The sequence below is a fragment of the Cnephaeus nilssonii genome, assembly GCF_951640355.1.
Source record: "Cnephaeus nilssonii genome assembly, chromosome: 15".
Classification (NCBI taxonomy): domain Eukaryota; kingdom Metazoa; phylum Chordata; class Mammalia; order Chiroptera; family Vespertilionidae; genus Cnephaeus; species Cnephaeus nilssonii.
Window position 1 is genome coordinate 14,388,885 of NC_137086.1, and position 14,689 is coordinate 14,403,573.

The 14,689-nt window shown below is 53.9% G+C and overlaps 1 protein-coding gene across 1 annotated transcript in view; it reads right to left on the reverse strand.

Moving 5' to 3' along the window:
- The window catches only part of CAPN13 (calpain 13), a gene marked incomplete at its 5' end in the record, with an annotated part of 46,062 nt that overhangs the window by 16,002 nt on the left and 15,371 nt on the right, over positions 1-14,689 (reverse strand). The window contains 5 exons of the mRNA XM_079792115.1: positions 553-698; positions 2,357-2,431; positions 6,342-6,427; positions 10,914-10,988; positions 11,896-12,070. Coding sequence (XP_079648241.1) covers positions 553-698; positions 2,357-2,431; positions 6,342-6,427; positions 10,914-10,988; positions 11,896-12,070 — 557 coding nt within the window. The remainder of the gene's footprint in view (positions 1-552; positions 699-2,356; positions 2,432-6,341; positions 6,428-10,913; positions 10,989-11,895; positions 12,071-14,689) is intronic.

Genomic DNA, 14,689 nt, shown 5'->3' on the forward strand with positions numbered 1-14,689 from the left:
CAGTGAGAGTAGGTGATGCTCCCAGGGTCACAGCCAACATGATTTACCTCAGGAGCCCGGAGCCAGGCTCCGAGGGCTTCCTCTGGCATCAGCGCCCTGCGGCAGCACACGCTGACCTGGGGCAGGAATGTTCGCCCTTAGGTCTGGGTGGTGCTTGTGGTGTCTAGGACCAGACAGGGATTACCAATCCCACTGTACACAGGAGGGGAGGCAGAGGACAGAGACCGCAACATTCCCAGAGTCACAAGCCAGTACGTGGCAAGGACAGAGTTCAACCCAGCCTCCTGACCATCCTGGAAATGGACCTATTCTGCCCCTGGGAGACAGTGGGAGAGCGAAAGGCCAGGGAGACACATTTGAGATCCTCCTGCCCACCCCACCAGCACCCATTTCCCTAGGAGAAGTACTGCTGTCCCTTTAGGCTGACAAATTCCTCTCCATCCAACTTCAGGCTGATGGGTCAGAATCAAGAGCCATTGAGACCTGAAACCAGGATGGGGCCAGGGCTGGCAGCATCCCGTCTGCCAGGATCATGACCAGTGTCACAACTACCTGTGGTGTTCCCTGGAGTCATGCGGTTCTTAAACGTCATTTGGGACCATCTTTCATGGGGCGTGTGTCCCAGGTCCAGGTTGACTGGAAACTGGTTACACATATACAGGCAGGAGAAGTTCTCTTGGAAATCTTGACAAGACATCCTGTTAAAAATAGATACACGTCACCTAATGAGCACTGTTTTTGTCCCCAGGGTGGGGGTTCCCCTCACTTCCCTGTACCTTTGCTTGTCAGCTGCAGCGTTCACTGACTTACCACTCCCCAACCCAAGATCAGAGCTTCCTGCTCATTCTGGGTCACCTGAGGTCAAGTACCCTTCCGCTCCCTCCCGTGGCTGGGAGGACAAGGGCAGAGGCAAATCCTGGGTTTTGCATGTCACCTGGCAAAGGCTTGATCACTGACTGCCATCTCCTCGACCCACAGATCAAACTGCCAGGCTGCTCCTGGCCAGCGGGACGGCGGCCAGACCCTCTGCCAGGAGTCCTCCGAGCTGCGAGGAAATCGCCTTCCCCTGGGGCCCTTTGCCAATTTCATTGTCGAGGTTTTTATCATCAGAATGAAGTGAATTCAACACCTAACATCCCACCTCATGCTGTGATTAAAGTGGAGATACTGGGAATAATTTTCCTGCTAATTTACATTCGCCCCCCCCCTGGTTCTTAATTACTTAGAGCCAGCCTCCTTTTCCCATATGCTAAATCTCATTTTAAGTGTCACTAAGTAAACCAGACAGCCCCTCAGAGAAATGTCCCTCTTATCCTTTAAGATGAGAGCATACGGCCAGAAAGGTGTTTTTGCAACATCTAGTCCTGCAATAGCCACTGGGCAGAGACACCAGTGTCTGACTGTGAGCTCTAGAGCCTGGGCTGGGCGATGAACAGAGCTAACTCTTTTGGAATTCATGCAGGGAAACTGGGGAGCCCCCAGATCCCAACAAGAAGCACAGGAGAGCCCAGTGGGGTGTGGCTCAGCAGTTGAGCATCAACCCAGAAATCAAGAGGTCACTGGTTTGATTCCCATTCAGGGCACATGCCAGGATTGCAGGCTTGATCCCCAGTAGGGGGGCATGCAGGAGGCAGCCGATCAATGATTCTCTCTCATCACTGATGTTTCTATCTCTCCCTCCCTCTCTCTTTCTCTCTGAAATCAATCTTATATAATAAAGGGCTAATATGCAAATAGAACAAAAGTGTGGAACAACTGGTTGCTATGACGCACACTGACTACCAGGGGGCAGGTGCTCAACACAGGAGCTGCCCCCTGGTGGTCAGTGCGCTCCCACAGGGGTAGAGCCCCTCAGCTAGAAGCCGGGCTCACAGCCTCTGCAGCAGCACTAAGGATGTCCGGCTGCCGGCTTAGGACATCCCCCGAGGGCTCCCAGATTGCAAGAGGGTGCAAGCCAGGCTGAGGGACACCCCCCTACCCCCCGCCGAGTGCACAAATTTTGTGCATCGGGCCTCTAGTAAAAACACATTTATTAAGAAGCACAGGAGATACAGGCATGAAAACCATGCACCCCAGCTTCCAGGAAACTTGGTTTCCAAGCTCCAGTTCCAATATTCCTTTACCCTTAACATTTCCTGGAAGTTCCAATATTTCAGAGACGAAGCGTCTGTCACCCAAAGCGAGAACACACCAGGCATTGCCCATTCAAAGCGTCTGTCTCGGTTGAGAAAAAAGGCTCCCTCTACACAGGCCTCTGCAAAGCCAATCTCTAGTCTCACAAAACTTTAGGGAAAGGGGAACGCTTGAGGGCAACTGTTAAAGATTTAAAATGCAATCTTAAAAGAAGGGAAAATACCAAAACTCGCCATCATCCTTGTTCACATACAGCTGGCTTTTCTGTGGGTCCCGGGTTTCCTGCCACTCCGGAGACCTGGGCGTGAACAGAAAAACCATAGGGTGAGGCCTCCCAGAGCGTTTCATCTCAGCCACACGTGGCCTAGCAGGGGCCCGTGGCCCAGGCCTCCACCGCTGCCTGGGTACAAGTGGAGGGTGTCCTTCTTCCTCGTGACAGGATCAGTCATTCTCTACGTGCCGAGGGCTTCCATGCTGTTGCCAGCCCGACCCTCTTTCCTGAGCTTTGGGTGGATACATGCCAGGGTCCATCCCATGTCTCCACCAGAGCCCCACAGTGTCCTCGAAATCAACTAGTTCCAAACTGGACTCCCCTCTGCCTCCTCCTGGTGCCCAAACAAGAACATCCAATCACCCATAATAATGATTTCTTGATTCCAGCTCCCAAACCCCACCCAAAGCCACCCACATGTTTCCATCCCCATGGCTGTTTCCCTAGGCCCCCCCCCCCCCCCGCCCCATCTCCCTCTTCGGCTTCTAACTGGTCTCCCTGGGCTCAGCCCTGCCCACTTCCCCATCCATTCTCCACACTGACCTCAAAATGATTTTTCTAAACCAGACGTCTGAGTATGGCATTCCCCGGCTTAGAACACATCAGTGGTTCCCTTTCACTATCAGGATGAAGGTCAAACTCCTGAGATAGCACCTTGGCCTCTGCCTACCTCTCCGGCTTGACCTGAGTACTCCCTGTTTCCCTACCCCCACCCTCGAATGCTACACTCCAGCAAGAATGAATGTCTTCACGTCCTTAGAAATCCCAGTGTCCTCCCTCCTGCTCTTGGCCTTCACCACAATGCTCCCTCTGCCTGTAATAGTCTTTCTCCCTTTTGTCCTGTACCCCAGGAACTTCACTTTTCTTTCCTCCTAAAAGGCACTTCTGCTGAAAGCTGTGCTTGTCCCCCTCTGCCACTCCAAGGCCACCTTGAGTCAATGTCCCTCCTTTGAGCTCCATGGCGCCCTGTCCCACTCGTGTCTCAGCACGGGGTACCCTGTGTTACTTGTTACTGTCTGTGTGTTACTTGCCTTTCAGTCAGCTCTGACTCCCGGCCGCCTGATGAGTGACGTCCTCATCGGCCCTCTCAGCTCCTGTATGCTCCTGCCTAGGGTTTCCTTTATGGAGTCATTTCCTCTCACATTCGGTCTTTCTCTTTTCCTGCCGCCTGCTATTTTCCCCAGCAGTATGGTCTTCTCCAAAGAAGCTTGATTGGCTGTCCCCTCACTGGCCTCCAAGTTCCATGCGCTCAGTGAGCCTTGCTCCCCACGGTAATGCTATCAACACAGGGCTTAACACATGCCTTGGCACACAGTAGGCATGCACTAATTGTTTGCTTGCTTAATAATTAAAATTATCCACTTCATGGGGTACTATGTTCCCAAAGCTAGTCCTAGGACCCGGGGTGAAGGAGGAGACCCTCCCAGGCAGAAGAGAACAGGTACCCCCTCCTCAGCCCACTCCTCAATGGGGAGGCATGCTCAGGGGCCACAGGCCCAGAGGCACAGGCAGGTAATGAGATCTTTCTCTGCCAGAGGCTTTCCTCGAGGGCCAAGGGGGGGCGGGTCACCTCTGTGCTGGGAGAGCCAGGCAGGCACCACCCCTCAGGTCCTGGCTGCAGGCTGAGCCAGTCAGATGTGCTATTGTAAAATGGCAATTTTATAATTAAGCGATAATTACATTTCCTGCAGTGTGTAAGGGAAAATAAATGTAGTGTAAATCAATACGCTATCGATTCATGCAAGTTTGCCTTCAAGTGTGTGCAACTGAAATTTCAATTGTGGCCGGGATTAGACCATTCAGCTCTCTCCTTCCGCCCCCATTCTTTAAAGAGGGGAGAGGAAATAGATCACCTGCATAGAGACAGTGCGCATGCAGCCCTGTCGCTTCCTTCCAGCCTGGTTTCTGGTGGGAAATGGCGAACCTCAAAGTTCAGCCCAAACACCTGACCCTACAGAGTCTACAGAGTCGGTCCCTGCGGTGTACACATCCCTCCCCTGCTCAGAGGCCTTCATAGGGTGTAAATCCAAACGTGTAAGCTGGCATTGGGCTCAGCCCCAGCTCCCAACACCTCTCTCCCCAGTTCCTCTGCCCTAGGCCGGCTTGTTGGCCTTGAACATGCCGTAAATGTTCCTGGCTCAGCAGGTGGCCTACGTGTCCCCGCCCACACAGTGATCTCTTCTGAAGGGAGTCATACCTGTTTTTGGAAGTTGAACTCAAGTTCAACCTCATTCAAGCTTTCCCTGAACATGTGCCCGCCCACCAGAGGCTTCCTGTCCCTGACCTCCCATCCCCTGCTGCCTCCCCTGGTCATTTGATATTTAGCCTGGGAGGCCTGGGCAACAAAACATCAACTCACGAATTCAAATTCACGCCTGTCCTCCTACCCCAGGGGACTGTCATTGACATTGGCCCCGGTCCTAGCCCCATAGCCAAATGGGAATCAGGGACTCTGGCTAATTATATCACCCCCCAGGCTTTATTTGGCAGCTTGGGGTGATGATTGGGAAGGAGAGTTGGAAAGGGCCAAAGGTTGTTAAGATTTACATCGGAAAGGGCAAAGGGTAGCCCTGGGAAGGAAGGAAGAATAGAGGCAAGAAAAATGGAGAAAGGGTCAGAGTGAAGACATGGTTCAATGGCTCCTGGTTTTGCAAATTCATTCCCCTGCTGTGGAGGGGATTCACTGCCCAGTGCTTCAGGGGCATCTGGGGTCACACCCAGGTTTATGCTGTGAATTCATGTGGCTTGTTTCCTCCCTCTCCCCTCTCTCCCTTGCTTTCCTTCCCTCTACCCAATCACATTTCCATCTCCCAATGGCTGAGGGCCACCTTGTGCAGGCTCTCCTGTCAGCTGCCGGGGCTCACAAAGGGTCCAAGTCCCTGCCACAGCCTGGCCGGGGCCACTGGACCATATTCTGGGGGGAGTGGGGGTGAAAATTGGGGCTGAGACACTGGCCACCTGTGCATTGCCTTCTGGAACTCACTTTTCACTGCGCTTTCACTGCTTGTTGGGGCCTGTTCTGTTTGTCTGAATGCTTTGCATTGCCTTTCAAATCCTGTTCTCTCTCCCACTCCCACCCCCTCCCCACCAGCAATGTTGCTGTGGCTGCTGATCCCTGTGGATCAACACCTTTATGATATCAGAGGAACCCCTTTATGGGCCCAGAGGAATGCCACGAGCTGGGCCCTGCCGGCTGCCCAGAGGAGTAAGTACCTGTCACCGTCCCTCTGTCCTCAGGACCAGCATCTCATGGCCAGTCAGCATGGGGGTGGGGCTCAGGGACTAGTCCTGAGAGCAGCTTCCTGGGACATGGCCAGCAGGGGCATCTGAGACGCACTCAGCTCCATCCATTCCTACTCCGAGCAAGGTGCTGGTCCAGCATCAGACAAAGTGAGTCCGGGTCCGTAGGGCAGGGCGTCGACCCAGCCGGACTGAGTAAAACGATATCCATCTGGACCTTTGCCTCAGTTCCCTAACCTCCTGCCCCCGCAAAAAACTCTTTTCACCCTGAGGACACGGCGTCACCAGGGCAGAATCCCATCAGTCCCAATGATGGGATGAGGGCCTTCTCTCCGCTCTCCTGCCAGGTGGAGCTCAGCTCCTGCTTTGCCTCCACTTTTTATTTTCATTTTTTAAACCAATTCTGGGTATGGTCTCCAAAGCTCTAGACTGCGACCTTCTAGACACTGGGTCTTGTCATCTGTATATGTCCCACAGCACCCACCCAACAGTGCATGTAGTACAGACAGGACACAGTCAGTGTCAACAGATGTTTGGTGAGCGGCCTCATGGGAGTGTGAGACGGACCGACAGTCAGACAGGTGTAAACTGGAAAAGCCTGCATTGAGATCCGTAGAAGGGGAGACAGACTCCACGGGGCAGGGGCCTCTCTGACAGGGGGCTCAGTGACAGATAGAGAGGTTTTCAGAAGCCGTACCCGTCCCTCCAGCGCCCTCGCCATTCGGCCTTGCCCCAGGGGTTCCACAGGCAGAGGAGGTCTTCCCAGCCCCGCCGGTACTGAATCTGCAAGAAGAGAAAAGGACAGTCAGAGGCCTCCAGCCAAAGTCAGCGGAAAGAGGGGCTATGAATGCAGCTGCTTTTTACCTCCAAGGACTAATTTAACTTCTGACCTCATTTGGCTGCAGCCAGGAAAAAAAAAATTGAAAGGAAAAAAAAAATCAATGCCTGCTGCCTGCATGGAGCTGGATTGAGGCAGAGAACATGGCCCCTTCTGCTCAGCACCTCGCCGAGCAGGGGCCACTCATCGTTCCTTCTGACTGAACCCCAGAGCTTGGGTGAGCTGATTTAACAGCGGACAAATAGCACAGTGTTACCTCCTGCTGCAGAGGGGAGAATGTGTGGGTCTCAAGCTTCCTCCAGACCCTGCCGCAGCCCGCATTGCTACCCCAGACCCGGCTGCTTCCCTGCCAGGCGCCCACTGGGAGCGGTGCTGGGTCTCACAGCGCTGTCCTGAGTGAGGAGGAGGATTTGAGCAAGACTGGGACCACTTGGAAATGGAGATACTGGGGGCTAGCCCGCCTCATCCCGCTCCTCTATCTCTGTTCTGGAGCAGGGAGCCTCCATGGCTTGGCCTTTCCTCCCCCCCGGGACCTCCTCATCACTCACTCCCAGAAAGGGAGTTGGTACATTTGCTTTTTCAGACCACTTGAGGCCAGAGGGCAGGACTATTGAAAAATTACAATGAAATAATGGCGACCCTTGGACCTCTAGTCCCGGATCCAGCAGCGCTCAGCCTGGCGAGAGAAATTAAAGCATGATCGAGCTGTAGCTGGGATATTGATCTGTGCTAATGTTGTCTGCGGAGACAGAGGCCTGGGGGTGAGGAAGGGGGCGGACTTGTTCAATGACTCCAGGTCAGAGGAGGCTGAGCTGAATATCGTTGCAAGGGAAAGAACCCGTGTGCTTGGAACCAGGCTCCGGCCGAGTGCCTGATGGGAGATACATCTTTCAATCCTCTGAGGCAGGTTTTTACACAATCGCTGTCTTGCAGAGGAGGGGACTGAGCATCAGAGAGGTTAGACAACTTTCCCAAGGCCACAGAGAAAGCAGCAGAGGCAGAATTCTGATCCTAGCCATAGTCACTCTCCAAAGCCCAGGTTCTTAATTTTGGAATTGGGGGTGGGGGACAGTGCGGGGAGGGGGGGTAGTGCGGGGGGCGGGGGGAGAATAAAGGAACAGCCGCTCCAGTGCCCAGCCCATTCTTTGATGTGGCTGTGAACCTGACCCCGCATATAACCTAAGCACCTGGCCGAGGCCCCTGGGATCACCAGTAAAGCATTGCCATGAAGGAGCAATGCAGTGAGACGAGGGTCCAAGATCCTAGCTTGGGTAATGCTCTGTTCTGTGGCTTTTCCTTGTCGGCGTCTATCTTTGGCTGGCATTGCCGTGGAAGGCGCTCTGGCTTTAAATGCCTCACGGGATGGGGGTCGGGGGCTCCTCGCTCAAACCCAGGTTTCCTGTCCCTCTCTGCCCGACCCTAGAGCACCCCAGGCTTTGCACACAACGTACTGACTGCCAGCACCTGGTGGTGCCCACAAAGCAGGAATGAGTAATGGTCGCCCCGTGGCCCAAAGAGCTTAATGAGCCACCCTCAGTGCCTAACAGACAGTCAAGGGCTCAGCTGGGCCCAGGGGAGAAGAGTGGCCAGTGACTGGAGGGGGCTGGAAGGGGGCTAAATGAGGCATGCAGATAAACACTCACCCCTTGCCCAGGGGAGTCATGGACCAAGCTAGGTACATAATAAAAAATGCCAATTTCATTTATCTTCCTGTCCGTGTCCCGCCCAGAGGGAGGATGAGCAGATTAAAAAGCACACAGCATTTATGGGCTGGTTTAATCTTCACACTTGCAGAGATTTATAGCCTCCTCTTTCTGGAGGAGAAATTTTCACTAAGGCAAGTTCCTGGCCCCTTATCTGACCCTGCCACTTCTTTTCTGTCAGTGCCCTCCTGGTGATCACATGGACTGTGGCTGGGTGGCTCAGGAGTCCATTCGAGACGAGAGCTAATCCAGGTTCTCTATCCTAGGATAGTATTTCCTTAAACATATTCTCTCAAATGGTAGTCCCATAGGCTGTTAATGCTTATTCTTAATGTTAATGGTTGATTAACATTAAGCTGTACCTGTCTGGTTAATACAGGCCTTCTCAGAGCCTTTAAAATGTTCATGTCCGTCTTGAATCTCCAAGCAGGGGATCTGGTGAGCTCCCCAGAGGCTCTCACCAGGCTGGTGCTCCTTACAGCACAGGCTGGGGAGTGTCAGCAGCCACAGAGGGGCCGGACAGTGCCTACAGGACACGAAGTCTTCATCACCTCCTTCAGAGGGGAGGGGGTATCCTGTTCAGACCACTTATTGTATTACAGGAACAACTCAACGTGTGTGCTGTGGGGGAGCAAACACTCACATAGTGAAAGGAATCATCCGGAGCCCAAACCCCCACAGCCCGAGTCCTGAGTTCACCTCCCTTCCCTCGGCCCTTGGTGTGTATATATATGCCACTCTATAACCTGACGGTCTCTGCCGTCGCCATGCCCAGCCTCTGTGGAGACCCACATCCATGGACATCTGGACCTCTCAACACACAAGCCCCTTCTCGCCTGTGTTCAGAGGAGAAACAAAGGCTGTCTCCGTGAATAACAAGGGCTGGGTCCAGGAATGGCAGATGCCTCATGCAGGCACCATGGTTCTTTCATTCCATGCCCAGCACAGATACCATCACCAATCACAGCTCTTTCCCCAGATCTGGAAGCAGTGCCAAAGTCTTGTCCATACAGCAATCCAGGCAGCAGGGCCAATGATCAAGTTTGACTCATTAGAAAACTGATTTGCTGTCTCTAGCCCAGACTTGTCCACATCTGGGTCAGGGGAGGTGTGGGGAGCGGTGCCTGGACATGGCCAAGCCTGATGGTGGTATTGGCTGTCCCCACCGAGAATTCAGGGAAGGGCTTGGGGGAATTCAGAGGAAGGGAGTCTGGAGCCACTGGGACGGGGATCTCTTCTGGCCTGGGTATATCAGGACAACCTCTTCCTTGCTTGTGGGAAATGTGTGTTGAGCTCATCACATTATGATCTAGGATGAAGGATCAAGAATGTCACCTTCATAGGCTAAGGCCAAGCCCATGTCACTCACTCCTACAAGGGCACCCATTTGTTGATCCAACTAGCATTTTAGGTGCCTACTGTCTCCTAGGTACTCTGCAGAGGAAGTAGCTGTTACTGATTTCTTTAGGGAGACGTAAGATTTTGTCCTTGTTTTGTGGGTTGGAACACTCGCCAAAACATGAAACAATGGAACAAGTGGCCTTAGGTCGATGGACAGGAGAGACAGATTGACACAGAGAGAGAGAAGGCCAGCAGGAGAAAGCAGGCTAGAAACGGACCCCGGCACCCCGCTTTCCTTGGCCCATAAATGCCCGTGAAAAATGCTCCCTGGAGTTTGGAATGCTATCTGGTAGGGCCTGGAAGACGGTACTACACCTCGAGGTTTGTGGGAAGTACCGAGATGGGGAACCTTTGTGGGAAGTCATCACCAGGCCAGGAAGCACTGTCGCCGCATGGCTGCATGATAAACATAGATGGGAACTGAGGAGCTGTGGTGTCGGCCCGGCCACTTCAAGTAGCTGTGTGACCTTGTGAGAGACCGTCCCCGCGCCGGCCTCCGCTTCTTCACTTTTGAATGGAGGAAGCTGGACGTTAGTAGTATTTTTCTGGACCGGATGATGCTGCACACCGTAATTACATACGTTTTTGTGCACCCAGTCAGTTTTGCATCAAGGGAAAGACTGTCCTCCGTGGCCACGCTGCCCTCTTCCATGGGAATAAAGTTCCAGCCCGGCATGTGGTGGTCCAGCTAGACAGTATGTTTCCCAGACTCCCTGCGCCTCAGTGTGGCCACATGTTCAGATGAATGGAATCGGAGAGTGTGCCTTTCCCAATGTGTTCCTTCCAAAAGGCTGCATCCCTTTCCCCTGGCCTCCTTCTCTTCCCCTGGCCGGACGAGGAGGGGGCCTGGGGCAGCTGTCCGGGGCTCACAGGGGGAAGTCCAATGCTGTGGACGGCAGAGCCACCTACTAGCTCTCGGACCACCTGCTTACCTGAGAGTAAAACAAACCTTACCTTGTTTGAGCCCTGTATTTTGGAGTGTCTGTTACAGTAGTTTAGTTGGTATGTTACAACTAAAACTCTTCAGGGCAAAACTTCCCCTAGAGTCAACTGGCTAGTTCATTCTGCTTTCCTTAGGGATAATCCACAGTCCAGCTAGGCCCTCACCCTGCCTGAGAGCCCTCAAGGAAAGCAGGATCGCTGGGGGATGAGGGTACGCAGCACCAGAACTTCTGGAAGAATAGAAGGACCGAGGAGTCCGTGATGGGCGCCACCACAGGTAAGGGTGATAAACACTCACTTCAGCTATGCTGGGCCTGCTGAGGCATGTGGTTCTGACGCCTGTTCCAAGGAGCAAGACCATGGGGCCCAGCCCATGGAGCCTTACCTGCTCGGCCCCAGTCACGGTGTAGGCATGCTGGCTCACCAGGCCATTCTCCATTCTCGTGGCCTCCCCTGTTGGCTTCACGGGAGAAAAGCAGACCACGCCTTAGACTTTCACAGGTTCTCCCAAGAGAGAGAACAGCACAATTCATGGGCCCTGGGCCACGGCTGGTGAAAAGTGTCCCACTGACTTCGGCTGGAGGGCGTGCATTCCTGGGACTCTTCTAGAGGTGGGGTTTGAAGGCTGCTGGGTGGTTGAGGCCCCAGGCATTTCATACCCCAAGAGACCACCCACTGTATGACTGATAGAGCCTGAGGAGCTGGCAGCGGGGGCGGGCCTGCTTGCTCCCCCAGTCACTCGCCATCCATGAGATGGCAGGGAACTCATCCCAGGAGCCAGGAGTGATTGGGGTTTGAAGTACATCTTAGTTTTGGGTGGCGTTTCAGATTAGGAACGTGTGGCTCAAAGCCCACATGTTTCAAGAGTGAAGGAGGCATCCTCACCCTGTGAGTAGGGAGCTGGCCACCTCAGAACAGACTAATAATTTGGAGGCTCATTCAGACTTTTCAAAACGGGCCATGCTGCCTTTGGGAGGCTGCCTTCATAAAGAAACAAGGAGAATCAAAGGCCCCCCCCAGCCGCTCACTCTGGACCCATTGCCTCTGGTCACGGGGAAGTAATAGGCAAAGGCTTTGAGGTCAGAGAGCAACAACCTGCTCAGCCACCTGCTGGCTGTGTGATGGGGAGCATTTTCCTTGGCTTCTCTGAGCCCATTGCCTCTTCTGTCAGCGAATCCTTCAATCCCTATCTCAGAGGGAGGGCTGTCTTGAGCATTGAAGGACGTGACCTCGGTAAAGCACAGCGTGACCTGCTGTGCTCCAGTAGGTGGCTTTGAGGGCTCCCTCCCTAGCTGAATGAGCCAGTGGCTGCACACTCCAGGTGAGGAGAGGCCCAGACCCATGCAAAGGATTCCTGGTCTACTCACCCCGGCCGGCGTGGCACAGGTCATCAGGGAGCCTGCGTTGGCAGCTGTCTTTACCATCGTCACTAGGTCAGAAGGGGAGGAGTGCAGGTCGATGCTGGTGACCACCCCTCCCGTGAGGTCGACCAGGGCATCGGGGAGGTAGCCGTAGTGCAGGTGCAGATAGGATCCGCGGAACCTGGGAGAGGAAGTCAGACCCAAACCCTGTGGCGCCGTCAGTGAGACACTCGGAAAGGGAGGCTGCACACCTGACCTCTGCATGTTTTGCAGGCGATGGACTGCCTGTCCACCCCTGGACCATGGCCGCCCACCTTCCATTCACCTGGATGGAGACTCTCGGCATATGCCACTCGTAGTCACATCCTTTCCTTGGTCTCCCAGGGCCTGGGCAGCCCCGCAAGCGGCAGTGCTGTGTAGAGGTCAGGAGTGCAGGTGCTGGACCTGCAGGCCAGGGGTCAGATCCCAACCTCACCCCGTATTTAGCTGCTTGACCTTGGACAAGTTACTTAACCTCATGGGGCTGGACCTAGGGCTTGGCTCATGGCAAGCCCTTAATAAATACTGGATATTATTATGATGAGTATCCACTGTGGGGTGTGGGGTTGTCATGCTAGGTGTTGAGCATTCAAAGATGAACAGGACCCCATTCCTGCCCTCAGAGAGCTCACGGTCAACCACCCCGATGCCTGCTGTGGCCAAGGCAGCCTCTGTTCTCACATTGTCCAAACCTTGACCCGGTTTCCCATTCCCAGTCTCAGACTTATCACCCAGCAGCACCAGGGAGATAACAGGTGACGGAGGTGCAGACACCAAGTCCTTCACAGGCCAGCGGCAGCGACATTCCTACCACAGCCTTCCTTCTGGGAATGCAAGTCACACGGGGATCGGGGCCTGGGTCCATCCCTGCGGCTTCCTCTAATGGGCCTGTGACCTTGGACAAGACCTTTCCCCCCAGTCCTCAGCCTTTCACCTGGAAACGGTGAGGTTGGCTGGATCAGGTCTGGGGGCTCCTCAGACACTCCTTTCTCACCCTATTTCCACCTCTGTCCTTCTCTCCTCCAGAGTATCACCCAGAAGTCACGTAAATTCACTTCAGCAAATACGTATCAAGCAGCCTCTGTAAGTGGGACACCATTCCGGGCAAAAAATGCCACGGATGGCTTAGAAAAAGTCTTTTAGTAAAGAGAGCAAAGGATACACGGAACAAAACAGCCATTCCACAGGAACAACCGCGTGACTGATCTCAACTTGTTATCAAACTGGTTCTAAATCTTATCTTTCTCTCCCGCCCTCGGACTCAGGGTTAGGCCCGGTACCAGACTCATATCTCTGAGGTGTTTGCTTGGTCAACAGCAAAGTTTGCCTTGGATCATGACTGTGCCCGGTTGGGTGTGAATGTCTGCCTCTCTTGATTTCCCACAGGTATTGTGGCTCCTGATCTTAGATGGGGAGGGCTTTGCTGAGGGCACTGCAAGTTCAGAGAACCATTTCTGAGCCCAGCAGTGTGACTTCTGGGCCTGCAACGGCCCTCCCTCAACCCCCAGCTTCAAAGAGGGCTGCACCCGAGTCACCCCAGAAAAGCAGCTCCCAGGCTCTGCCCTGTCACCTCAGGCCCGTGTCCTCAGGGTCTGAGGCTCTGGCTGATGTCTTGCATCCCCACCGTTCTGCAGTCACCACGGAGACCCCCGATGCAAGCACAGGACCCGTGGCCAGCAGCCCCCTTCCGTGCTTTCACAGCCTCTCACTGGCTCTCTGCAGGGCCCACAGCCCATCCTAGTGGCAGCTGGGGGTTCTGACAAGGCGCTACCTCTCTGCTTCACAAGCACGGGCTCACCGATCCTGCTGATGTGTCAGGAACATGGCAGCTATTCTTAGCCCCCTTTGCTGACAGGAGAGAGAAAGGGAAGGAGAGATAGCGAGCACTTGTGCTCACCACACCTGTCACTGCACCTCGTCACCCGAACCCGGGAATTCTGAGAGAGCCTTGTTCTCATCCGTTTGCTTCAGCCTCATTTTGGGGACATGTCTATCTTTCCAGAAACCACATGAAAGAGGGAAGAATTCAGATGTCTAAGTCAGAGCCAGAAAGGATGCCGAAATGCTGCAATTCTTAACTGCAGAGATTCTAGATGGGACGACATGCAGCCTACCTGATCTTGCCCCCAATCTCCTCTCTGTTTTATGACCTCAGGGGAAAAAAAATCTGCGAACATAGATTCCTCCCCCTCACCCCCTCTGGCTGCCTTGACCAGTGCATTTCCAGACTCGCAGCCACAGGAGAGTTGGAAGTTTGGAGGCCGCATATTCACTTGTCAGTGCCTACACCCTTGGAGGGAAAGAGGGCCATCTCGTCTGGACAGAGAGCTTCTCTGTGTCCAAGCTGTGGTCCCCATGTGCCAGACACTGAGTACCAAAGACGCAAAAGAGACAAATCCTTTCCCATAGGGCTGACAGCATGAGGGATGATGGAAAAGCATGTACCGATGGAGAACAGTTCTCCGTCCAGCATGGCCTCAAACTCCCTGTGACCTTGAGCAAGTCATTTCACCTCCCTGAGCCTGTCTGCTCACATCCCAAAGGAGAAGGTCGAGGGGGTGCTGACATTAGCGCTGCAGCTCTGAAGGGCTGAAATCCTACCTGATTCACTCCTGCATTGTGTTACTTCCTCCTTTGGATGGAGGGGAAAGCTTTGAAACAGCTTAATAGCTGAAGCATTTTATCCTCGGCTAGATTTCTTTAGGGAGTGGAATGTGGATTCAGGGTCCAGTTGCCTATTTCCTTCCAAGCTGAATGACTG